Source organism: Cervus canadensis, chromosome 27 (assembly GCF_019320065.1).
Source record: "Cervus canadensis isolate Bull #8, Minnesota chromosome 27, ASM1932006v1, whole genome shotgun sequence".
Taxonomy (NCBI): domain Eukaryota; kingdom Metazoa; phylum Chordata; class Mammalia; order Artiodactyla; family Cervidae; genus Cervus; species Cervus canadensis.
In genome coordinates, this window is record NC_057412.1 from 3,609,468 (window position 1) to 3,634,753 (window position 25,286).

A 25,286-nucleotide genomic window follows, 5' to 3' on the forward strand; every position below is an offset into this window, starting at 1 on the left:
GCGCTCGTTCATGGGGACTGTCTATCCTTTTCATAACCGTAGTGTTTGTTACCACAACTTATTGAAGTGAAGGGGAAAACCCAACGCCTGACGTGCCATAACCGCCTTCGTTTTATGTTCTTCCAGTCTTCAAAACTGCCGTGGTCCTTGTCTATAAAGATGGCGCCAAACAGAAGAAGAAACTTGTAAGACTTTTTCTTTCACCCCACAGTTTCAGAGTATCTCCCCTCTCTATCTGCTTCTCAGCTGGCTCTGTGTAATTATAATTCTGAACCTTTGTCAGGCATGAATGTTTTATGAATTTTTTTTTTTTGAGGTGTTAACTGAGCATTTGAGGAAATTGCCCATCCTGTAGGCGGCTCACATTTACAGCATAAAAATACTGGGTTAGCCAGAAAGTTCGTTGGGGTTTTTCCATAACATGGGGAAACCTGAGTGAACTTTTTGGCCAGCCAGTAAATAACTATTGAACCTACCACGGCCAGAACTTTGCACCACTAGTTTTATCCCCTCCGTGTTCTTCCTGTCCCCTCTCTGTTCTTGTTTTGGGGTCCCTTCTCTCCTTTTCCTTTTGTCTCTCTGTTGCCTGAATTTGGTTAGCAAGCTCATTTGCACACCCTCAACAGATCTGTCACCTGGCCTCTGGCTTGCTACTGGGCGAACAGACTCATGGGGCTCGTAGGGGGCAGCCCAGGATTCCAGCGTTGCTGTTCTTATTTTGAAAATTAAAACAATTTAATTTTTTAAATTAAAAGAAATTGAGTTCAGTTGATTTACAGTATTGTGCCAGTGTCTGCTGTACCGCAAAGTGACTCAGTTATATGCATGTAGACAGACATTCCTTTTTCTTATTCTGTTGCGTGATGGTTTATCACAGGCTGTTGAATACAGCTCCCTGGACTATACACTGGGACCTTGTCGTTTCCCCATCCTGTGTGTAATAGTTTGCCTCTGCTAATCCTAGACTCCTAGGCCCTCACCCCCTCTCCCCCTTGGCAACCACAGGGCTGTTCTGTGTCCGCAGCGTCACTGGTTTAGAAAGTTGAGGGTCTGATCCAGACTGAGACGTAGATCTCATGCAGCTGGTTCCTTCTCTCCCTACAGGTAGGATCGCACAGGCTTTCAATTTATGAGGACTGGGACCCCTTCCGATTTCGACACATGATTCCTACCGAAGCTCTGCAGGTTCGCGCTTTGGCAAGTGCAGGTAAACTCTGAAACGGGTTGGGTACATCTTTCTGTGTATGAGCCGTCTCTCTGAATCCACACTCTTGGCTCCAACCACTCCACCATCTTTTTTCTTCTCTGCTTATGTCTCCCTTCCCTCAGACTTTTCATTGCCTCTTATTTGCCCAACGATTTGTTAAATGATCTAGGTGAATGGACGTCATGCCTTTACTACTGTTCCAAGGAATTCTATTCATTCTGTTATATATATTAATAACTTTACAGTGACACAGCTAAGTAGCAGTGAGTCTTGTACTTCTGGAAAGAATCTTTGAGACCGTGAGCAGACAAAGCCCATGTAAATAACTTACTGGACTTTTAACTGAGAGACCCCAAAAGGCCTCCAAAGCACAAAAAAAGCCATTGAATACGTTGTTTTTTTTCCTGAAGCATTACAAATCTTTATCTTTGTATAAGCATGAAATGTCACTTCTTCTTCTGTTACCCAAATATCCGTGAAGCCAGTTGTCAGGTAGTGATGAATGTATTGGGTTGGCCAAATAGTTTGTTCAGGTTTTTCAGTAAGATGCTACAGAGAGTCTTGAACTTTTTGGCCAACTCAGTCCTTGATTAGATGGTGCTCTAGTGCATGAGAAGAGAAGCAAATGTCAGCATGGTATCGACTTAGAATAGCAGTGTTTCTGTGACTTGGGACCCATCCAGGGCTTCATTTGACGCTGTATTCAGTTTAGTTCAGTTCAGTCCAGTCGCTCAGTCATGTCCGACTCTTTGTGACCCGTGAATCGCAGCATGCCAGGCCTCCCTGTCCATCACCAACTCCCGGAGTTTACCCAAACTCATGCCCATCTAGTCGGTGATGCCATCCAGCCATCTCATCCTCTGTCGTCCCCTTCTCCTCCTGCCCCCAGTCCCTCCCAGCATCAGGGTCTTTTCCAATGAGTCAACTCTTTGCATGAGGTGGTCAAAGTACTGGAGTTTCAGCTTCAGCATCAGTCCTTCCAATGAACACCCAGGACTTATCTCCTTCAGGATGGACTGGTTGGATCTCCTTGCAGTCCAAGGGACTCTCAAGAGTCTTCTCCAACACCACAGTTCAAAAGCATCAACTTTTTGGCACCCAGCTTTCTTCACAGTCCAACTCTCACATCCATACATGACCACTGGAAAAACCATAGCCTTGACCAGATGGACCTTTGTTGGCAAAGTAATGGCTCTGCTTTTTAATATGCTATCTATGTTGGTCATAACTTTCCTTCTGAGGAGTAAGCATCTTTTAATTTCATGGCTGCAGTCACCATCTGCAGTGATTTTGGAGCCTCAAAAAATAAAGTCTGATAGGAAGAGGCAATTAGCAGTGGTTCTCCCAGGCACACCCTGGGAGGAGCAGCTTTGGGGTCAAGTGGAAACTCTTGGAACACGCTAAGCCCTGCCCCACCTGGACAGCAGGTGCAGCTTTCTGGAAGTAAAGAGAGGCTGAGAAAGGGGGCCTCTGCAGGCGCATAGTCATCTGTACTTCTGTTTGTGTTTCTGGTGTCGACTAAAAAATACAGTCACAGCCTGAAAGTAGAGAGTTATTTTATTTGGTGGGGAAGTTTAGGACTCCGAGCCCAGGAGACAGCGTCTCAGTAGCTCTGAGAAACCTGTTCCAAGGAGGCAAGAGGGGATGTCAGGCTATATACAAGTTTGCCACAAAGGGAGCAGGCAGTCTGAACATCAAAGATCAGGTATTAAGTTAAGGAATTCAGCATTCTATGTATGTATGTAAGGAATTCAGCATTCTATGTAGATGCAAGCCTCTGGGCTCACTGAATTCCTTCCTTTCATATGCACCTCAGCCATCTGGGGCCAGTCCGGTTTTCCTGTTCACATTGCTTCTTGCATTCCCCCATCTCCTCAGCCGTCACTGTAGGGGCTGGCAGCATCCTCTGGAATGCAGTTTGGGGAGCCCTCATTCACCTTTGGAGGCCAGAAATCACTGATGGCTGTGACATTTCTAGTTTATTAACATGACAGGAGATATATTCATTTCACACTGACGTCATTGGCATTACTCATCTTCTCCCCATTTGCACTTGTCCCCTTCATCAGCCATAAGATGGGTTCTAGTCCTTGTAGAACCAACTCTTTTCCTAATCCAGTGTCATAAGGACAAACCTTCTGCAGTGTTTGGTAAACCTTCAGTTACTCACCCAAGTTAAACTAGAAATCACTTCCTTCACAGCTCTTATGCATTGCACAAAGAGAACTCAAATGCAAAAACCACGGCTGGTAAATGCATTGGGGGTGACTGCCTTCAGATATTTGTCTGGCAAACCTTCTGGCCCAGAGATTTACCCTGTTGTTTTTTTTACTCTGATTGATTAGTAAAATTGATTTACAGATGAATTTTCAGGAACCTAGAAATCTTAGGTCTACAAACAGGTCTAATAGAATTTTGAAGTTTGGCTCTTAAATGCTAGCATTGTCTTATTTTACAGTCTTAGGTTGAGAGTTATCCAGTTCCTGTGTTTCCTTGTGCCTGGTTTATATCCGGAAAAGCCCGTGTTTACAGCACACTGTAAAGGCTTCTCAGGCAGGAATTTTGCCTTCCTTGAGGACTGAATACGTGAAGAACTTAAGTTTGGAAAACAAAGCCATCTTTGTGAATGTGACATTCCATTCTCACCCTCAATATGTTTTCATTCAAATCAAGTGTAAAATCATCAAGACGGAAGCTTATTTTCATGGCGTTGTAAAGACTAGCCAACACGTCTCCTTATACCAATGAATTTGAGAATCAGAAGATGGAGATTTCTAGATTTTTGTCTGCATTTGGGAGAACTTGTGAAACTTACTTTGTATGGGTCCTGGTTGGGTTTGTGTGATGAGGGTTTGCTGTGACCAGGGTGTGGAGCCACTGGGTAAGCCTGAGACTTCACAATGTGCAGAGTTCAGCGTGTCTGCCATCAACTGTCTCCTTTATAAACACTACTAATGAATAACATGGTAAAATAACATGATCTTCAGGCACTGAGAGACTTAGAAATTACTTCTAAAAATAGCTTATTCTTACTTTCTCGGATACCATCTTTGCTTCACTCAGATTGGGCTCTATGGTGGACTGAGAAAGAAGAGCCCCATTTATTCCCAGGAGATTCTTGTCCAGGGCACCAGGCCTGGTCACAGGGGGAAGGCTGTCCTGCTGGTGGAAAGGGCCTGCCTCTCTTTATCACTGGCCTACATTGGAATCTCAGGCTCCATCTCGTCCAACTGTTGCCAAAACAATGAATTACTTAATTAAAATAGTTCAGCTAAACGGGCGGTGAAGCTAAAAGGGTCAGTTCTTTCATCAGTATGATTGACCGATTGTCCTTTTAGACCATCCAGAGGGAGATTTTAGCAACTGGAAATTTTCCAAGCGTTCTTTTCTTTTGTATCCATTAAGCTCTCAATCACTTAGCCTCTTGAGATCGTGGGACAGGAATGAAGTTGCTTTGGTCTTAGGCGGCTCTGCACTATTTAATCTTGACACCAAAGCATGCAAGATGCTTTTATAAAAATGCAAATAAATTTCTTTGAAACATACTCTCATTCATCCTTGTTTTAATTTACCTAGATGCGGAAGCAAATGCCGTGTGTGAAATCGTCCATGTCAAGTCGGAGTCTGAAGGGAGGCCGGAGAGGGTCTTCCACCTGTGCTGCAGGTGAGGCTGGATCCATGCAGCGTGGACTGTGCTGCCCAGGGCCGGGTGTGACTGTGCGTGGCGCCCCCAGCCCCTCTGCGTTCTCTGGACTAGCCTGTGTGTCCTTAGAAGCTATATCCTTTTTCCTATACATTTGAGAAAGTACTTAACACTTAATTGAGTAAGAGTCATCAGATCAATTAATTTTATTAGAATGCAGACAGTAACCTGGTCAATTTAGTATCTTTCTAAAAGGAAATTGGAATTTTCATACATACCTAACATTCGAATGAGGGCGTTCTTCCCCGGTGTACATTTGGTGGGTTAGAAGGACGTGGTTGTCTTACAATGCTTGGTTTTGGGGTTTGGGTGCACTGTTTCTACTGTAACATCCCTGAGATGCAACAGATGGGTGAGTCAGCGGGGAGGAGGTGGGCATGGTGCCCTGTTGCAGGGATTCATCATCACGCAGAGAGTTCAGCCTGGGGAGGCTAGCGCAGGTGACTCAGGTTCACCTGCAGATCTGGAGTGGAAGCTGAACTTACGATGTGGGCTTCTACTTATTTCTTCTTATTCTTACCCTCCCCTCCCCATTCCCCTCTGCTCCTCCTTCACCTCCTTCTCTTTGGGCTCTTGAGAATTTGAGAATCGCACTTTTCTCAAGTGCAGCCCATACTTTCAACAGAATGAATATTTTATGGTTGTTAATAATATTTTACAGTGTGACTGCTGATGTAGTAAGAAGATGCATTTACCAAACATCAACTAGGCTAAGCGCCTTTCATGCATTATTTCAGTTAATCAGCCTGAGTATTATTAGTATTATTATTATCAGCCTCAGTATTTATTCCATTTTTACAAATGAGGTGTCAAGGCTCATAGAGGCTACTTTACTAAAACCTTATATCAAATGAACTCTGAGTTCAAACTCAGTGGGTTTGACTTCAAAGCCTGTATTCTGTATTTCTGCTTCACCTGTCTGTGTTGGATGACAGGGAGCAATAAATCCAAATCCTGGGAACCTGTTGGAACTAGAACAGAAATTTTTTTCAAATAATCTATGTGTGGTTTAGCACCACCCTTACCACATGTGGCACTACCTTTACCACATTATCTATTTAGGCCAATATACGCGTGGTTTTGTTGTTGTTGTTGTTAAATCCATAGGGTCCAATAAGCCTGCCCCAGAGATGCCATATTCATTGTTAATAGGGAACACCAGGTAAAACTTACCTGGGTAAAAATACTGAGATCTTAGCAAGAAAAATAACTGACCTAGGATGTACTTTGGGAATTGGGACTTGGGAAGACTTTTCAGTTCTTAACAATGTAGCTTTAATATTTTCATGTTCACATGTGCCATAGGAGGCACTGATATATTTAAAACATTACTGACCAGAGATGTATTAATATGTCTTTTTTGTTGCCCAAATGTTATTGACCGGAGTCGTTTCAATTTTCACTTACATAATATTGAGTTGGCCAAAAAGTTCATTCAAGTTTTCTGTAAGAGACTATGAAAAACCTGAATGAACTTTTTGGCCAACCTAGTAAATCACTGGCCACAGATGTTAGGTTCTGCAGAAATTCCCCGTTCGGTAATGTGTTAACAAGGAGGCCAAATTAAAGGAAGCTCAGGGTGTTGGCGCATTATTTCAGGGGCGCCGCAGAGTTGTAAGAATCTCTTGGTTCCTTTGTCTGTGGCTCAGCCTTAAGTACTGAGAGCAGAATCTGGTAACTCTGTCTGTAAAATCCATCTCTCCATCAATCTATTCAGTAATGGGGTGCTCTGTCCCAGATTGGCTGCAGGAGATGACTCACAAAGCATAAAGGGAAAGGAATACGTGTTCTTTATCTCCAGCGATGAAAACGCTCCTCGGCAGTGAAATTGGAGTGGTGACCTCCCATCTTTAACTTTGGTCCTCAGGGATATTTGTTTGACTGTACCTGATAGCATCAGAAGTTCACCATGTGTTAAGTGCTGTTTCCCCAACACATGTAAGTCTTCTTTTCATAGCTCCCCAGAGAGCCGAAAGGATTTCCTGAAGGCTGTGCATTCCATCCTGCGAGATAAGCACAGAAGACAGCTCCTGAAGACCGAGAGCCTTCCCTCGTCCCAGCAATATGTCCCTTTTGGAGGAAAGCGGTTGTGTGCGCTGAAAGGGGCCCGGCCGGCCATGAGCAGGGCAGGTACTGTGGGGATTCAGACGTTCAAAATCCCCGTCACCCCTACTCCACTGTAGAACTGATGTCCTTGTTGAGCAAGACTTAGATGTGGCCTTGTGGCGGCTAATGTTGGAGTACATTCTTTCCTGGTGTGAGGTTCCCTGCCTTTGCCTCCCTCCGTTGATTTAAGCCTCTCGCCCTCCCTCAAGCTCTCCCCTGGCTGCCCTCCTCCTCCTGGCTGGTGAGCTCCCCCTCTCATTCGCCAAGCCAGGAAGTGAGCGCCTTCTCCTGCTTGGAGGGGCTGTCTTAGCCTGCTTGCCGAATGAGAGTTGCTGCTTTGCATGACAGCCAGCTTTGTCCAGCAAAAAAAAAAAAAAAAAAAAAAAAGCAGTGTGTGATGTCTCAGCAAGGTCACAGCCCACCATTCTGAGAACATGGTGGCTTTGTCCTCCAGAAACACAGCCAGGCCTGTTCTCAGTAGGGAGGCCATGTTTGGTAGACCAGATGACCCATCAGATGTTACCCTCACCTGTGCCTGCAATGTTAATTTTAGCTTCTGTGTTGATTTGGGGAAGCCTTGAGCTGCTATTAGAAAAGAAGAATCTGGAATTTAAATGGTCCCAGAGTAAATACTCTTTTAGGACTTATTCTATCACCTTGAAGCAGTAAAGATCAATACTCCCACCTGTAAATGGCATTAAAATCTATCTAGGAAGAAAGATATTTTCATAACACTTGGGTATTAAAGACATCAAGATTTAACATTTTTATCACTTCTTTCTTAAGAAGCAATCCAAAATTTTGCAGGGAACATTCCAATAAAAGAGGCTTCCTTTGCATTCGCCAAAACGCCTTCTGTTCTGGTGAATTTTCTGCTTGTTCTCAATTGTGTTGAAGAGGCAGGTACGGCGCTGTGAATGGTTGAAGGTTTTCATAGACAGAACCTGCCTAGCTTGACAGGGTATATTACACGCTAAGTACCTTAAGTTCAGCTAATGTTAAAAGGGACTAGTTACATCTATTCTTCAATCAGCTGCTAAGTGTTTATTGGGAACCTGGTACAGTGAACACCTAGCACTCTTCTGGGCTTACCAGTATCCATACTTCCCCATCCGTGATTTCTCCTGGAGTCCTCATGTATTAAATAGCTTTGCTCATCTCTTTAGCGCTTATAGCAGAGGATTTCACCTTGGAATTATCTCATTTGTTTCTTTTACTTTCTAGATGTATTTAATCAGGATTGGGACTGTGTGTCCCAACCTCAGGAAAACCCACTTGTCATTGGCCAGGTTTTAGTTGTTAATTGATGAACCTAAAGTTAGAGCTCCATTCACTTTGAAACTAAGCATTTGTAGTCTGTAGGACACTCAGAAGTTTTCCCACTGAGATCCCTTTGGAAAGAAGACAAAGTTGCTACAACCTACCCTATTATCTTGACTATCAAGAGAGAAAGCCTTGATGTCAGAGCCTAATGGCTCATTTTTGGCTGAAGAAAGCCTTTATCACTTTGCTTTTGAAGTTCCTCACTCTCATCATTCACATTAGATGATTTAAAAATGCTGTTTGAGTGGGTCAGCACTGTATTAGCTAATCAGTCTTAATAGTGAGTAATGGCGGCACTCAAGTTAAAGATCGTCTCTTGGAACCCCATAAGGCTGGCTAGGTTATTATGTATTCTTTTAGTAAAGGACAGATTTTTAGGCTTCATTACTCATTATCGTGATTCACGACACCTGGCTAGTTTATTTTTCCTTTTGCTCTTGTTTGAATATAACAGTAAAGGCCAATATTCTGCCTCCCTTCACCAAATGTCTGCCAGTGATCCAACTACACATTTTTTTTGTTGTTTCAACATTTTCTTATGGAAATTCTTAGACATATAGAACAAATGAAAGAATTATACACATTCCTACCTACTGTCTGTAATTAACATTTTTATATATTTTCATTACCACATATCCATCCATCATCCATCAACTCATCTTGCTTTTGACACGTCTTCAGAATACAGACATTAGCACTCCTTACCCCTAAATACTTCAGCCAGCACATCCTTGACAAATATTTCCAGTATTCCAGTTTGGAATTAAGGTAGTTCTAATATAGTGATTGGAAAGTCAGGTTCTACTGTGATGATATTGAGGTAAATATTGAACAATAATTTTGGCCTGTTTCCAATGGAGTAGTACTATTTTTTTATTCTTTCTGTTTTGTATTTTTCCGGGAGTGATTTTCATTCCCCGACTTGAATGAGAAGGATGATGACGGAAACACAGGGATCTGAGATAGAGATGGTCAGAATGGGAGCCAATTTAGACTGTTGTCCGGCTTACCGACCTTGCACCTGCTATATTTGAAGTCAAGGCTATATTTGGCAGGACATAGGAATACTTCTTGCAGCCCTGAAGCAGTTTAATGAATTTCCAGGTATAGATTTCAAGAAAGCAGCTCCTTATTGGTGTCTAGGCTCCCCCCTTCTATGGGACAGCACGTGGTACATTTCACTGGAGAAGTGGCAGTGTTTCCATGTGTCTTTAGTGTATGTGTGCCTGTGTGTGTCTGTGTGATTGTTTGCTTGACTGGGTGGCATATTTTGTTTGTTTTTAGTAATACTGACTTTCTAGAGGGCAGTGAGGTGAAAACACAGAATACAGAGATTTGTTTTTCTTAACTGTTAGTCACTTTATTTTGCACTTTGCTCATCAGCTGCTTGAGTGTTGTATTATTCCTTTCTCATTCCACTCAGGCACTAGTAGTTTAATTGCTCTGTGGAAGAGAAATTGGAGATACATAGAACAGAGTCAGGAAAGGGACTAAGGCTCAAAGTTGCTTTATCCTCAGTTTCATCTGAGGCTTTGTCAGAAAGAGGACATGACATCTCTGAGACCCAATCTTTTCTGGAGCCTCTAAAAAAACAACGGTGTACCCTTAAGGTACCTGAAGATCCTCAAGAAATGTTACATTCAGAAAGCAATATAACTTGGACCAGTATTTTTCCCTCCTTGGTACATCATGGTGATTTCCTCTAAAGACAGTGAAACTCTGAAAGCATGTCCATCCTTATTACTAAAGGCCTATTCCAGCTAAATGACTCTAGGACAGCCCCTGGGGGATCCTCAGAGCACTGTGCCACAGGCCATGGTCAGGAAGGAGGGTGCTAATTAATCCCAGCGGCAGTGGTGGACTTTACAACAGCAGGAATCTGTATTACCTGCCTCCCAGATACACAGGTAGAGAAATGGATTATTTCAGGAGGAGTCAAATCCCCTTTTCCCCATAACCTACAACCCACCCACGTCCCTATCACCACCCCCCACCTCCTTGCCCTTCCATCAGTGACTAGAATATCCTCTTAAGCCCAGACATCTGTGCCAGGTAAAGCCCCCGTCCCTGCCCCCCGGAGACAGGCTGGACTCTAAGCCCCAAATGATACCTAGGCCCTAAATGCATATCTCATAGTCTTTTCCTTTCCTTTAGCTTGTATTTGCTTTCTGGATTTTCATCACACGTAAAGCATGTGGGGGTTTTATTGTTATATTTTTGTGTGTGTGTGCAGTGTCCGCCCCAAGCAAGTCTCTTGGGAGGAGGAGGCGGCGACTGGCCCGAAACAGGTTTACCATTGATTCCGATGCCATCTCCGCCAGCAGCCCGGAGAAAGACCCCCAGCAGCCCCCCGGTGGCGGGGACACTGACCGCTGGGTGGAGGAACAGTTTGATCTTGCTCAGTATGAAGAGCAGGATGACATCAAGGAGACAGACATCCTCAGTGACGATGATGAGTTCTGTGAGTCGGCCAAGGGCGCCGCGGCGGACAGAGACCTGCAGGAGCGGCTTCAGGCCGCCTCCATCACTCAGCGGGAGCGAGGCCGGAAGCCCCTGGACAGTCACGCGTCCCGCATGACGCAGCTCAAGAAGCAAGCCGCCCTGTCGGGCATCAACGGCGGCCCGGAGAGTACCAGCGAGGAGGTCATTTGGGTTAGGCGCGAAGACTTCGCCCCCTCCCACAAGCTGAACACTGAGATCTGACTGTCACGTTCCCCCCATCCGTAGCGAGTCCGTGTAGATATGTCTGCCGCCCCCCACCCCACTCCACCGCCCCCTACACTCCCCCCACGGGACCCGCGAGGGGGGAAAAAAGCTCCCTTTAAGTCGCACTCTTGCACACAAACAGTTTTGGCAGCTGACTTTGTTCTGAAGCCATGTAGCCACCCAACTTGATCATTTTTAACCACATCGGAAAGAATTGTTCAAGAATCCCAAATCAGCTTGAGCTTCTGTATATTACTACTAAGGGCTTTTATTTATTCTCAATTAATCAGGGCCTAAAAGAATTATAAAAAAAAAAAAGAAAAATTCTACAGCACTGAAAGACAAACTACCCCAGGAGTTGAACTATGTACAACAGATTAGCTTAAGGGATAGCACATGAAAAATGAATGAGGACTCTATCTGAAATTAATCCAGGAGCCACTTCCTAGTTGGGAAAACAAAGCAACTGTAAAGCTGGCAGTGTTCTTTCTCCTTTCCCTCTTAAATGTCCGAGAATTTCTGTGTATTTTAAGAATGTGTGAGGAGAGGGTGAAGATTTATGTTTTGATGAGCCTTTTTTTATTTTTCCATTTTTCCTCTTCTGTTTTAGTCTATGGCTGGTCTTACTCGATGTCGGTGTTCGGAAGTTCTAGTTTTGCATAGAATTATAAAGATGCCAAACTCCTTGAAAAGAGATCCAAATTTATCACTTTAAAAAAAACACTATTTTTTGTATTTTATCTGAGATGCAGGGGGGCACAAACAGATGAGACTTTTACAGTGTTAGTGTAACTCTGAGTTTAAAGAATGAGGATTTTACCTTTTACAGAGAGAGTGAGGTGTGGTGATTTTATATTTATATATGAAAGGCCAACAAGATGGTTAGGAGAAGCTTTTTTCCCAAGAAGCAGTTTTTCTTTTTCTTTTTTTTTTTAATGTTTGAATCTCTATTTGAGATGGGAGCTTGGTTGGATTAAACGTGACACCGGAATGGGCAGTGTGTGTGTCTGTTGCACATGGCGGGGGAGGGGAGACTCCTTCTCACGGGGTTGCCATGGTGATCATTGGTTTTCCCACCATAGTTACATCTCCATCCGTAGATGACCTACCCCTTCCCTGATAGTCTATAACCAAACCTCTTAACAAAACAATCTTTTCAAAAACATGTCTTGTATTTAACACTTTCTTCATGCCAACAAACAGGGTAAACATGCTAAAAAAGAGAAAACAACTAATGTTCTACTAAACAGATTTCCAAACAGGATGAACAAAAACAATTTAAAGCACTTTCAATTTTTTTTTAAAAGGTTTATAGCTTTTGTTCCCCCCCCATTTCACAATGTCCACTTCCTAAAAAAGATTTAAATAATATGAAAACTTTCTTTTTGGGGAAAATATCTATTTGGTGTTTGACACATCAGTAGGTACTTTAAAGACCTGAATTTTATAGTAGCTTTAGGAGTTATATTTTATAAAAATCAGTTATGAATTTATATTTCCAGACAATAGAGAGTTCAGAACATCACGCTCTTGTGCCCCTGCTTGCTTTTCCTGCTTCCCCACCCTGTATCCCTTCCCTTTCGGGTTTCCAGGGCTTTGAGCTTGATCTTTTGAGAGTTTTATTCTATTAAATTTTTGCTATATCTTCTGATTTTCTTAAAGAGCTTTAGAATGGTTTCTATACCCTTTGTATCACTGCATTGTTCCATATCATCTCTAATTCGATTGTGTCTGGGTGGAAAACTGAAGCGGAGGCTTCTAATAGTCCCACTGACCAGTCCCAGTGCAACGGGTTTGTCTGAAAATGCTGGAAAGTCTGGTGCTTGGAGAGGGTGCCATTGTCTCTTGTACATAAGGTCATGATGTGTCTATGTCAAAAGTTCTTATATATTTCTTTTATAAGCTGAAAGAAGGTCTATTTTTATGTTTTTAGGTCTATGAATGGAACGTTGTAAATGCCTGTCAAACAATAAAAAATATTGAAAAGTGGACAGTCCTGTGCCTTTTTTGGATGGAAGGATGGCTATGAACTGTAGAGTTTGTGGGAGAAAATACCTGAGGATGCCTTTTTGTTTCTAAATAATTATCAAGACCAACAAGGGAAAGCTGACTTGGTTTTTAGTGTGTGTTTTAAAATTGAGGTGTAATTGACATATAACTTTATGTTAATTTTAGGTACAGAACATAATATGTATATTGCAAAGTGATCACTACAGTAAGCCTAGTTAACATCATCACCATCTATAGTAATAAAATTTTTTTTCTTGTGATGAGAACCTTCAAGATCCACTCTCCTAGCTACTTCCAGATAGGAATATAATATCATCAACTGTGGTTACCATGTTGTATATTGCATCCCCGTGACTTATTTTGCAACTGGAAGTTGTACTTTTCGATGTCCTTTATCTGTTTTGCCCATCTTCCACCCGACCTCAGGCAACCACCAGTCTGTTCTCTGTATCTATGAGCTTGGCTTATTGTTTGTTTGTTTTTTAGATTCCACATACCCGTGAGATGATAATGACATTTATCTTTTGCTGTTGATAGAGCTTGAGACTTTTTTTTTTCTTTTTTTTCCCATTTATTTTTTTATTAGTTGGAGGCTAATTACTTTACAATATTGTAGTGGTTTTTGTCATACATTGACATGAATCAGCCATGGATTTACATGTATTCCCCATCCCGATCCCCCCTCCCACCTCCCTGTCCACCCGATCCCTCTGGGTCTTCCCAGTGCACCAGGCCCAAGCATTTGTCTCATGCATCCAACCTGGGCTGGTGATCTGTTTCACCCTTGATAATATACATGTTTCTGCTTCTCTCAAAACATCCCACCCTCCTCTCCCACAGAGTCCAAAAGTCTGTTCTGTACATCTGTGTCTCTTTTTCTGTTTTGCATATAGGGTTATCGTTACCATCTTTCTAAATTCCATATATATGTGTTAGTATACTGTATTGGTCTTTATCTTTCTGGCTTACTTCACTCTGTATAATGGGCTCCAGTTTCATCCATCTCATTAGAACTAATTCAAATGAATTCTTTTTAATGGCTGAGTAATATTCCATGGTGTATATGTACCACAGCTTCCTTATCCATTCATCTGCTGATGGGCATCTAGGTTGCTTCCATGTCCTGGCTATTATAAACAGTGCTGCGATGAACATTGGGGTGCACGTGTCTCTTTCAGATCTGGTTTCCTCAGTGTGTATGCCCAGAAGTGGGATTGCTGGGTCATATGGCAGTTCTATTTCCAGTTTTTTAAGAAATCTCCACACTGTTCTTCCATAGTGGCTGTACTAGTTTGCATTCCCACCAACAGTGTAAGAGGGTTCCCTTTTCTCCACACCCTCTCCAGCATTTATTGCTTGTAGACTTTTGGATAGCAGCCATCCTGACTGGCGTGTAATGGTACCTCATTGTGGTTTTGATTTGCATTTCTCTGATAATGAGTGATGTTGAGCATCTTTTCATGTGTTTGTTAGCCATCTGTATGTCTTCTTTGGAGAAATGTCTGTTTAGTTCTTTGGCCCATTTTTTGATTGGGTCATTTATTTTTCTGGAATTGAGCTGCAGGAGTTGCTTGTATATTTTTGAGATTAATCCTTTGTCTGTTGCTTCATTTGCTATTATTTTCTCCCATCTGAGGGCTGTCTTTTCACCTTGCTTATAGTTTCCTTTGTTGTGCAAAAGCTTTTAAGTTTAATTAGGTCCCATTTGTTTATTTTTGCTTTATTTCCAATATTCTGGTCTTTAACAAGTGGTGCTGGGAAAACTGGTCAACCACTTGTAAAAGAATGAAACTAGAACACTTTCTAACACCATACACAAAAATAAACTCAAAATGGATTAAAGATCTAAATGTAAGACCAGAAACTATAAAACTCCTAGAGGAGAACATAGGCAAAACACTCTCTGACATAAATCTCAGCAGGATCCTCTATGACCCACCTCCCAGAATATTGGAAATAAGAGCTTGAGACTTTTTAAAAAATTCTCTTGGTGTGCAGTTGATGTACAGTGTTGTGTTAGTTTCCAGCGTACAGCAACGTGACTCAGGCATCTGCATGTTCATTGTTTTCAGATTCTTTTCCCTTACAGGTTATTACAGAATACTGAGCGGAATTCCCAGTGCTCCATTAGGTCCTTGTTGACTATCTATGATTATGGGCTTCTCTGGTAGCTCAGTCAGTAAAGAATCTGCCTGGAATGCAGGAGACCCAGGTTTGATCCCTGGGTCGGGAAGATTCCCCTGGAGAAGGGGATGGCAACCCACTCAAGTATCCTTGCCTGGAAAATCTCATGGACAGCCTGGTGGGCTGCAGTCCATGGGATTGCGAAGAGTCGGGCCCGATTGAGTGACTAACACTTAGCTTGTGTATGTTAATCCCAAGCTTCTAATTTATCCCCCCGTCACATTTCCCCTTAAGTAACCATACGTTTGTTTTTGAAATCTGTGAGTCTGCTTTGTAAATAAGTTCATTTGTGTTATTTTTTTTTAAATTAGGTTCCACATATGAGGGGTATCATATGATATTTGTTGGTGGAGTCTGAAGCTTTAACAGCAACAAAAAACATTGTAGTTCCTCAGCATCTCACGTCTCCACGTGCTCACATCGCATTCATCTCTTTAGCCAGTTACTCTCAGGTTGGGCTTCCTTGGTTGCTCAGGTGGTAAAGAGCCCACCTGCAATGTGGGAGACCTGGCTTTGATCCCTGGGTTGGGAAGATCCCCTGGAGGAGAGCATGGGAACCCTCTCCAGTATTCTTGCCTGGAGAATGCCCATGGACAGAGGAGCCTGGCGGGCTACAGTACATGGGATTGCAAAGAGTCAGACACGACTGAGCAAGTAAGCACAGCACGGGGGAGGCATGGCACGTGTTTAAAAACCTAAATCCAGGATTCTTCCTATTTTAAAATCAGGAACCACTATAGCACATAACCCTGACTTTTCATGTAGTTTCAATGTGCTCTACACTCAGACCAGACCAAAGCTGGGTTTTTTAATCCAGTGGGATCCTAACAGGGTTGCTCCAGCCTCCTTAGCTTCAGGACTTAATCTCTTTTTCTGAGAGCCATCTGGGGTTTCCTGGGCTGTTCCTAAGAGCGCCTTCATTGCTAACTTCAGTGTCTTCATCTTAAACAGAAATCCTGTGTTGTGTTCCGCTCTGTGCTTGCTGCCTAGTATCCTTGCCTTGAGCTTTAGACATTGGTTAATTCTTACACTCTTTCAATTACTATGTTAGCATTTTGGCTCGTGAACTCCTGACTGGTTTCTTAAATATACGCATGTATGCAGACACACATACACAATGGGTTCATACTATTTTATTAATTCATACTGTTTTATTAATCAGATTTTTAGCTTTTATGATACAATTTGTGGCCATTTTCCTATCACATTATAAATAGATCTGTATCACTCTGAGTCATAACTACATAGTAATTCATCTTAATGGATGGACTGTCATTTACTATAATTTATATACCCAATTCCCTGCTGAAGGACAGTAAGAATTCTAGTTTTTATCACTGTAAAAGTACCATGAACATTCATGTTGCATATTCTTTGTGGAGGAGTCCAGTTATGTCCATAGAGTGCAGTCATAGAAATAGCTTTGTGTGCATTTATATGCATTTGAAAGGTTTTGATGCACGTTTCTGAATCGTAGGACACTGTACACCTCTTTGGCTTCTGGTGAATCTTCTAGTCAAGATTCTGATTCCTATGTGGTATCTTGGCTTTGTCACAGAAATGCCTATGGCTTTGTCATGGGAAACTGGCTTTTTCACCTGAGCATGTATTTAGATTCTGGGGCTGGATATGCCTGGTGAGCTGGACCTTCTCTCTGTTCCATCCTCCTTCCTCCAGCCCACATGCAGTTTTACTGGAATATTTGGTCATTAGTCTATAGGATTTGGGGTATTTATGATAATGTGAGTTGAACATCAAAGCACTGTCCCTTTCAAAACCCCAGGAATTGTAAATATCCTTCACCCCATACATGCTGCTTCTTGTTTTGCCTCCAGATTTAAATGAAAGTTGAGCTTTTATAAGGTGATAAAATCAATTTTATATCACAGACATGCTTGGGCAATCCATTCTTCCCAGCACACCCTAATGGATGCAATGACATTTTGAAAGAAATAAGGGCTTATAGACCTTTTCTTAGGTTTAAATAAGACTTAATAGTTGAAACAGAGATGTCACAGGATCAAGCTTTGGCTCAAGTGGACAAGAATCCAGCAACTCATTAATGAAATCTAGCAGATGGGAAAGTGGTTACAACTCCAGGAACAGGATTACTGAAGTTTGGGGAATGAATAGAACATCATGGTGGGTATGGGTGGCTGGATGAAGTTTTTTTCACTAGCACCAAATCATGATGTCTTTTTAAAAGCCACTGTGGAAAAAGAAAGTTGTATGTGTTTGTGTGTGTGTGTTTTTTTTTTTAGAACAGGGGAAGGGACAATAACTGGTGGATTTCAAGTCTCAGGGAGTTTCTCACCATGAGAGAGAGAAAGATGAGTCAGATGCAACAGAGCGATGAATACAGCCTTTCCTCCAAGCATGTGCGAAGCGAGCTCTGTTTCTCGTCTGCTAGTGCCCTTAATAGGCACTGATTCTCTCAAAGTGTCCCACCCCATGAACTAATCTAAACCTGATCACTTCTCAAAGGCCCCACCTCCTAATACCATGACCTTGAGTGTTAGGGCTTCAGCATATGAGTTTCAGGGGGGTGGAGTGAGGGTGGGACGTAGACATTCAGTCTATAACATATGGTGGTGGCCTCAGGGTTCCAAAGTACATGGGGCCAAGCCCCACTTGCAAGCCCCTTCCTGACTCGTTTGCTTCTATCCCATTGGCTAAAACAAGTCATGTCACCAAATCCAGAGGCAGGTCAGGAAGGATCTGCCCAAATGCTTGGCTCCAGGGAGGTGAGACTCATTAGGGACCATTGCTGAAGCAGTCTGCGTAGCTGGAAATGACATCCTTTGAAATGATTTAATAATGGAAAACATTTAGATGTCAAATAGGTTACGTGAATTTTGAAAATTGTCTTGGGAAGCTGCTGTGAAAAAAATCGAAAGCAGTTGCCTGAGAAATGGGATTATTTTAGAGGGCACTCCACACTTTCTCACTCTCCCTCTCCACTGAGCACCAGGGAAGCTGAAGGGATGGAAAGTGATGGATTTTGGCACAGATGCCTGTGTGCTGAACCCTGATATTTTTGTCTACCACCTGCATCATCCTGGGTGAGACACTCTAATGTGCTGTGGGTTAACAATACCTGCTTTATCCTGTGACTCCGTTAATGGTCACTTTCTACTTCCTCCTACGCCTTAGGCAGGACCTCAGTCAGCCTCATGTACATATCAACTTATCAATGAGATGATGACCTTGTACCAAGTGTGCTTAGAAACCTTCAAGTGAAAAATGATCTTTGTAGAGAAGCATCTGGAAAATGTTTTTATTAGGGATTTGTATTCACTTGCAAAGTTATTCATCATCCCGTTTAATATGTGAAAGTAAACTTAGACCAACTAGTGATATAAATGATTAGAACAAGAAAGTTTTTCTATAGAACTTAAATGGAAAAGCTGCCTTGAAAGTGCATTTAATTTATGTACTTGATTTTTGAAACAAACACAGTAGCTTTGATCAAAATAGCAATTAGTGGATGTAACCTATGGGAAGATCCCCTGTAGAAGGAAATAACTTAGAGACTAAACAACAAAAAAGTCCTATGCCACTTACCGTATTACTCAGTAATTCATATTTGTGTGGCTGAGTCTGATACACCCCGATTTTAAGATTAAAAGGGAATGAAAACCCGTTGCACAATCCTTCTTATCTAGGATAGGAAAAAATTTATTAAAATCCTTTTTCTGCTTGGCTTTTATATTACTCAGATAACTCTACACATATGAAGAAATCTAAAACACAAATACACATAGAATTCCACACTAATGTTTTTCCTTCTTTTCCTTACTAAATCTTATCCAGGGCATATGTAATTTCTCTCAGTTAAAATCATATCCTTGACTCAATTTTTATAAGAAACACATTTAGGAATTCTACCATAGTTTTATTGATACTTTGCTTCCCCATTTTTTTCCCCCCAAAATCTTCAATCAGTTGATGGTTCTTAAAATTACTACTTTTTAATTGATATTTGAGTTTTAAAAATTGCAGTTGACTTTTCTTCTGCTCATTATTCTTAATAACCTGAAAAAGATGATGTGGTTTTGTTTATGGAGAGCTGTCTTCTGAAGACTTACACCCTCCAGCAATATCTTCCCTAGTGGCTCAGAGATGGCAAAGAATCGCCTGCAATGCAGGAGAACTGGGTTCAGTCCCTGGGTTGGGAAGATCCTCTGGCGAAGGGAGTGGCATCCCACTCCAGTATTCTTACTTGGAGAATTCAATGGACAGAGGAACCAGGCAGGCTACAGTCCATGGAGTAGTAAAGAGTCAGACACAACTGAACTACTGACACTTTTCTGGGAGTGGAATTTTGTGTGTGCCTGGCACCCTCTGCCTTGAATCTTGTTTTCATGAGTAAGTAAACGGTAATGCCTTTCCTCTAGGAAATGTCCCTACTCTACTTTGGTGGATATTATATGTAAGAAATCTTGACATTACAAAAATAAAATTCCCTTAGGGAGGTGGAAAGAAAGCTGGTGTATCGGGCTAGAAAAGGCCAAATTCTTTGTTAGGTTCTGGAGTGACGAACAGTTTTGCTTTACTAATTATCTGAGAACTAGATAAGAGACATGCACTTAGAGGGAGTTTCTGAGAGGGAGAGGGATGTTCTTAAAAGTGAATTTTAAAATTGAGCTATAGCAGATATACAGTCAATTGCACTACATAAGTGAATCCTTTGGCAATTGATTTTCTTATATTTATCCTGCATTATCATTGCTCAGAGACCTGGGTTCGACCCCTGGGTTGGGAAGATCAGGTGCGGAAGGGAATGGCAAACCATTCCAGTATTCTTGCCTGGAGAATTACATGGACATAGGAGCCTGGTGGGCTAGAGTCCATGGGGGTCGCAAAGAGTCAGACATGACTGAGTGACTTTCACTTTCTTTCACTACTACTCAGAGCAAGATATAGAACATTTCCTGCACCTCATAAAGTTCCCTTTATCTCTTTCAGTCAAACCCACCTCCTTCCTCAGGTCACCAATATTATGACTTCCATCATTGTGGGGACTGAATGTTTATGTCTTCCCCTCCACCCAATCATATGTTGAAACCCCAGTTCCCAATGGGATGGTCTTAGGAGGTGGGGTCTTTGGGAGGTGATTAGGTCATAGGGGTGGGGCCCTCATGAATGCAATTAGTGCCCTTATTAGCACCACAAGGCATGAACTAGATCATTTCCACCACTTGAGAACCTAGCAAGAAGATGTTTATGCATGCTAAGTCACTTAAGTCATGTCTGACTCTCTGTGATCCCATGGATTGCAGCATGCCAGGCTTCCCTGTCCTTCACCATTTCCTGGAGTCTGGCCAAAAGAATAGGCACAAGACTTCACTACAGATGCACAGGGGCTTCCCTGGTGGCTCAGTGGTAAAGAGTCCACAAACCAGTGTAGGGAAATAGGCATCTGCAAACAGAGAAGGGAGCCCTCACTAGACACCAAGTCTGCTGGCACCTTGATCTTGAGCTCAGCCTCCAGAACTGTGAGAAATAGGTTTTTATTGCTTAAACCTCCTGGTCTCTGGTCTTTTGTTATAGAAGCTCTCACAGACTGAGATTGTCATTGTCAATCAGTTCTGCTTGCTTTTGAACATAACATAAATGGGAGCAGAGAGTGTGCCTTCTTTGCTGGCTGGCTTCCTTACTCATCTGGAGTTGGTGAGATTCATCTGTGTGTCCTAGTCATACATTCTGTACATTTGTTGCTGGATCTCATGGTGTGAATAACCCCAAACTTGTCCATCCATCACTTGATGGGTCTTAGGCTGCCCGAGTGAATGGACGACACCCACCATCAAGAGTGCAAAGTGACTCATGGGACTAGAGTCCACTGCCTGCCTCACAGATGTAATTCATTTATCTGGCAAATGTTTATTGAGTTTTTAAAAACTAAAGTAGAGTTGATTTAAAATATTGTGTTAGTTTCAGGTACACAGTAAAGTAATTTGGTTATATATATGTGTATGTACATGTATTTACATTTTAAAAAGATTATTTTCCACTATAGGTTGTTACAAGATATTGAATATAATTCATTGTGCTATACAGTCAATCCTGTTGTTTATCCATTTTATATAGAGAGTAATTTGTATCTGTTAATCCCATACTCCTACTTTATCCCACTGCCTTTCCTCTTTGGTGACCATAGTTTGTTTTCTAAGTCTGTGACTCTTTTTCTGTTTTGTAAAGATTCACTTATATTATTTTTAGATTCCACACATAAATGATATCATATAATATTTGTCTTTCTCTGCCTGACTTACTTCACTTTGTATGATAATCTCTAGGGCCATCCATGCTGCTCAAAATGACAATATTTTATCCTTTTTTATGGCTAAGTAATATAATGGAATATTACTTAACCATACATAATTCCCTTATATATGTATATGGAATACACACACACACACACACACACACACACACACACATCTTCTTTATCCATTCCTCTGTTGATTGATGTTTAGGATGTTTCCATGTCTTGGCTGTTGTGCTGCAATGAACTTTGGGGTACATCTTCTAATATACTTTTTAAGGGAACTTTCCTACATTGTTGGTGGGAATGTAAGTTGGAGCAGCCAAGGTAGAAAACAGTATGGAGGTTCTTCTAAAATCTGAAAATAAAATTACCATATGATCCATCAATCCCACTCCTGGGCATATATCCAGACAAAACTGTAATTCTAAAAGATACATGCACCCCTATGTTCATAGTGGCACTATTAACAATAGCTAAGACATGGAAACAGCCTGGATGTCCATGGACAGATGAATGGTACACATATATGGTACACAGATACAATAGAATATTACTCAGTCATGAAAAAGAATGAAATAATGCCATTTGCAGCAACATGGATGGAACTAGAGATTATTATACTAAGTGAAGTAAGAAAAGAAATGCAAGAAGGCAAGAAAAATGCAAAAAGGCAAAATGGTTGTCTAAGGAGGCCTTACAAATAGCTAAGAATAGAAAAGAAGCTAAAGGCAAAGGAGAAAAGGAAAGATAAACCCATTTGAATGTTCCAGAGAACAGCAAAGAGAGATAAGAAAGCCTTCCTCAGTAATCAATGCAAAGAAATAGAGGAAAACAATAGAATGGGAAAGACTAGAGATCACTTCAAGAAAATTAGAGATACCAAGGGAACATTTCATGCAAAGATGGGCTCAATAAAGGACAGAAATGGTACAGACCTAACAGAAGCAAAAGATATTAAGAAGAGGTGGCAAGAATACACAGAAGAACTATACAAAAAAGATCTTCATGACCCAGATAACCATGATGGTGTGATCTCTCACCTAGAGCCAGACATCCTGGAATGCAAAGTCAAGTGGGCCTTAGGAAGTACCACCACGAACAAAGCTAGTGGAGGTGATGAAATTCCAGTTGAACTATTTCAAATCCTAAAAGATGATGCTGTGAAAGTGCTGCACTCAATATGCCAGCAAATTTGGAAAACTCAACAGTGACCACAGGACTGGAGAAGGTCAGTTTTCTTTCCAGTCCCAAAGAAAGGCAATCCCAAAGAATGCTCAAACTACCGCACAATTGCACTCATCTCACATGCTAGCAAAGTAATCCTCAAAATTCTCCAAGCCAGGCTTCAACAGTAGGTGAACCATGAACTTCCAGATGTTCAAGCTGGATTAAGAAAAGCCAGAGGCACCAGAGATCAAATTGCCAACATCCGTTGGATCATCAAAAAAGCAAGAGAGTTCCAAAAAAAATCTACTTCTGCTTTTTGACTATGCCAAAGCCTTTGACCATGTGGATCACCACAAACTGTGGCAAATTCTTAAAGAGATGGGAATACCCTACCACCTGACCTGCCTTCTGAGAAATCTGTATGCAGGTCAAGAAGCAACAGTTAGAACTGGACATGGAATAACAGACTGGTTCCAAATCGGGAAAGGAGTATGTCAAGTCTGTATATTGTCACCCTGCTTATTTAACTCATATGCAGAGTACATCATGAGAAACGCTGAGCTGGATGAAGCACAAGCTGGAATCAAGACTGCTGGGAGAAATATCAACAACCTCAGATATGCAGATGACAGCACCCTTATGGCAGAAAGTGAAGAGGAACTAAATAGCTTCTTGATGAAAGTGAAAGAGGAGAGTGAAAAAGTTGGCTTAAAACTCAACATTCAGAAAACTAAGATCATGGCATCTGGCCCCATCATTTCATGGCAAATAGATGGGGAAAAAAAAGGAAAGTGAGAGACTTTATTTGTTGGGCTCCAAAATCACTGCAGATGGTAACTGCAGGCATGAAATTAAAAGATGCTTGCTCCTTGGAAGAAACACTATGACTAACGTATATAGCATATAAAAAAGGAGAGTCATTACTTTGCGACAAAGGTCCATCTAGTCAAGGCTATGGTTTTTCCAGTAGTCATGTATGGATGTGAGAGTTGGACTACAAAGAAATCTGAGTGCCGAAGAATTGATGCTTTTGAACTGTGGTGTTGAAGAAGACTCTTGAGAGTCCCTTGGACTTCAAGGAGATCAAACCAGTCAACCTAAAGGAAATCAGTCCTGAATATTCATTGGAAGGACTGATGCTGAAGCTGAAACTCCAATACTTTGGCCACCTGATGCAAAGAGCTGACTCATTGGAAAAGACCCTGATGCTGGGAAAGATTCAAGACAGGAGGAGAAGGGGACGACAGAGGATGAGATGGTTGGATGGCATCACTGACTTGATGGACATGAGTTTGAGTAAACTCCGGGAGTTGGTGATGGGCAGGGAAGCCTGGCATGCTGTACTCCATGGGGTTGCAAAGAGTTGGAGGACTGAATTGAACTGAAGGTGAAGTAAATCAGACAGAGACAGATCATAAAGTGTAACTTATACATGGCATCTAAACTATGAGTAGTGAACCTATGTATGAAACAAATGGCAATCCACTCCAGTATTCTCACCTGGGGAATTTTCTTTCCCAGGCAATTTGCCTGGGAGATTCTTGCCATGGACACAGGAGCCTGGAGTGCTACAGTCCATGGGGTCACAAAGAAGCTACTAAGCATGCATGCAACAGAAGCAGAATCAGAGACTCAGACAATAGACTTGTGTTTGCCAAGGGGAAGAGGGCTCGAGGCAAGGATGAGTTGGGAGTCTGGGGCTAGCAGATGCAGACTGGTATATACAGAATGTGTAAACAAGATCCTACTGTATACATAGAGAACTACATTCAATATTCTGTGATAAACCATAGTGGAAAAGAATGTGAAAAAGAAAGTATACGTCTGTATGTATAACTGAGTCACTATGCCGTACAGCAGAAATTAACATTGTACATCAACTACACTTCAATAAAAACATATACATCATGTACTTTTTCGTGGTTATAAAAATCTCTTTTGGATGGTCACACCACTAGTGCCCTTGAATATTTGCTGAAAAAATGAGTCTCTAATTTAATAATTTTGGATGTTTGAGTTGTTTATGTTTTGGCTAATTGTAAATAAAATATTGTGAAGTGACCCTCACCTCTAAAGTAGTTTCATCTGGCATTTGCATTCCTTTTATATGTTTCAGAGCATCTTGTTACTTGTTATTCTGCCTGACCTTTGCAAAAAATCCTGTGAGATGGTTTGGGCAGATATCTTTACTGCTTTATAAGAAGTGAAAAAGAAAGCTCAAAGGAATTGTGACTTGCACCCTAGCAGCTTTTCTTTTAGGTGTTAATGACCAGGATTAGAACCCCACAAAGAAGGACAGATTGGCAAATCCATCGATTTCCAGCCAGAAAATTCATTGACTGGCTGTAATAACAATGATAGAATTACAGCGATCAAAGCCACTGTTCCTGCTTTTTGAAAAAGAACAAACAGAATGTTTTAGCCTCTAAAAGCCTCCAATGGCATTTTCTCTATGGGTTTACCTTGTTAATAAGGATGATAACAGGACAGGGTCTGTATTAACCCACTTGTTAAAAGCTTTTTAGCCCAAGCAGCTTTTTTTTTTTTTTATGATATCTTTATGCATTTGTTTGTTTATTTGGCTGCACTGGGTCTTAGTTTCAGTA

General features: G+C 41.7%; 1 protein-coding gene across 8 annotated transcripts in view; it reads left to right on the forward strand.

Moving 5' to 3' along the window:
- Nucleotides 1-13,036, forward strand: part of TIAM1 (TIAM Rac1 associated GEF 1) — a 451,745-nt gene extending 438,709 nt beyond the window's left edge. For all 8 annotated transcript variants that reach the window (XM_043448791.1, XM_043448795.1, XM_043448794.1 and 5 more), the window contains 5 exons: nucleotides 127-185; nucleotides 1,105-1,207; nucleotides 4,784-4,871; nucleotides 6,868-7,040; nucleotides 10,573-13,036. In XM_043448791.1, coding sequence (XP_043304726.1) covers nucleotides 127-185; nucleotides 1,105-1,207; nucleotides 4,784-4,871; nucleotides 6,868-7,040; nucleotides 10,573-11,042 — 893 coding nt within the window. In that variant the 3' untranslated portion in view covers nucleotides 11,043-13,036. The remainder of the gene's footprint in view (nucleotides 1-126; nucleotides 186-1,104; nucleotides 1,208-4,783; nucleotides 4,872-6,867; nucleotides 7,041-10,572) is intronic.
- The last annotated feature ends 12,250 nt before the right edge of the window (nucleotides 13,037-25,286 follow it).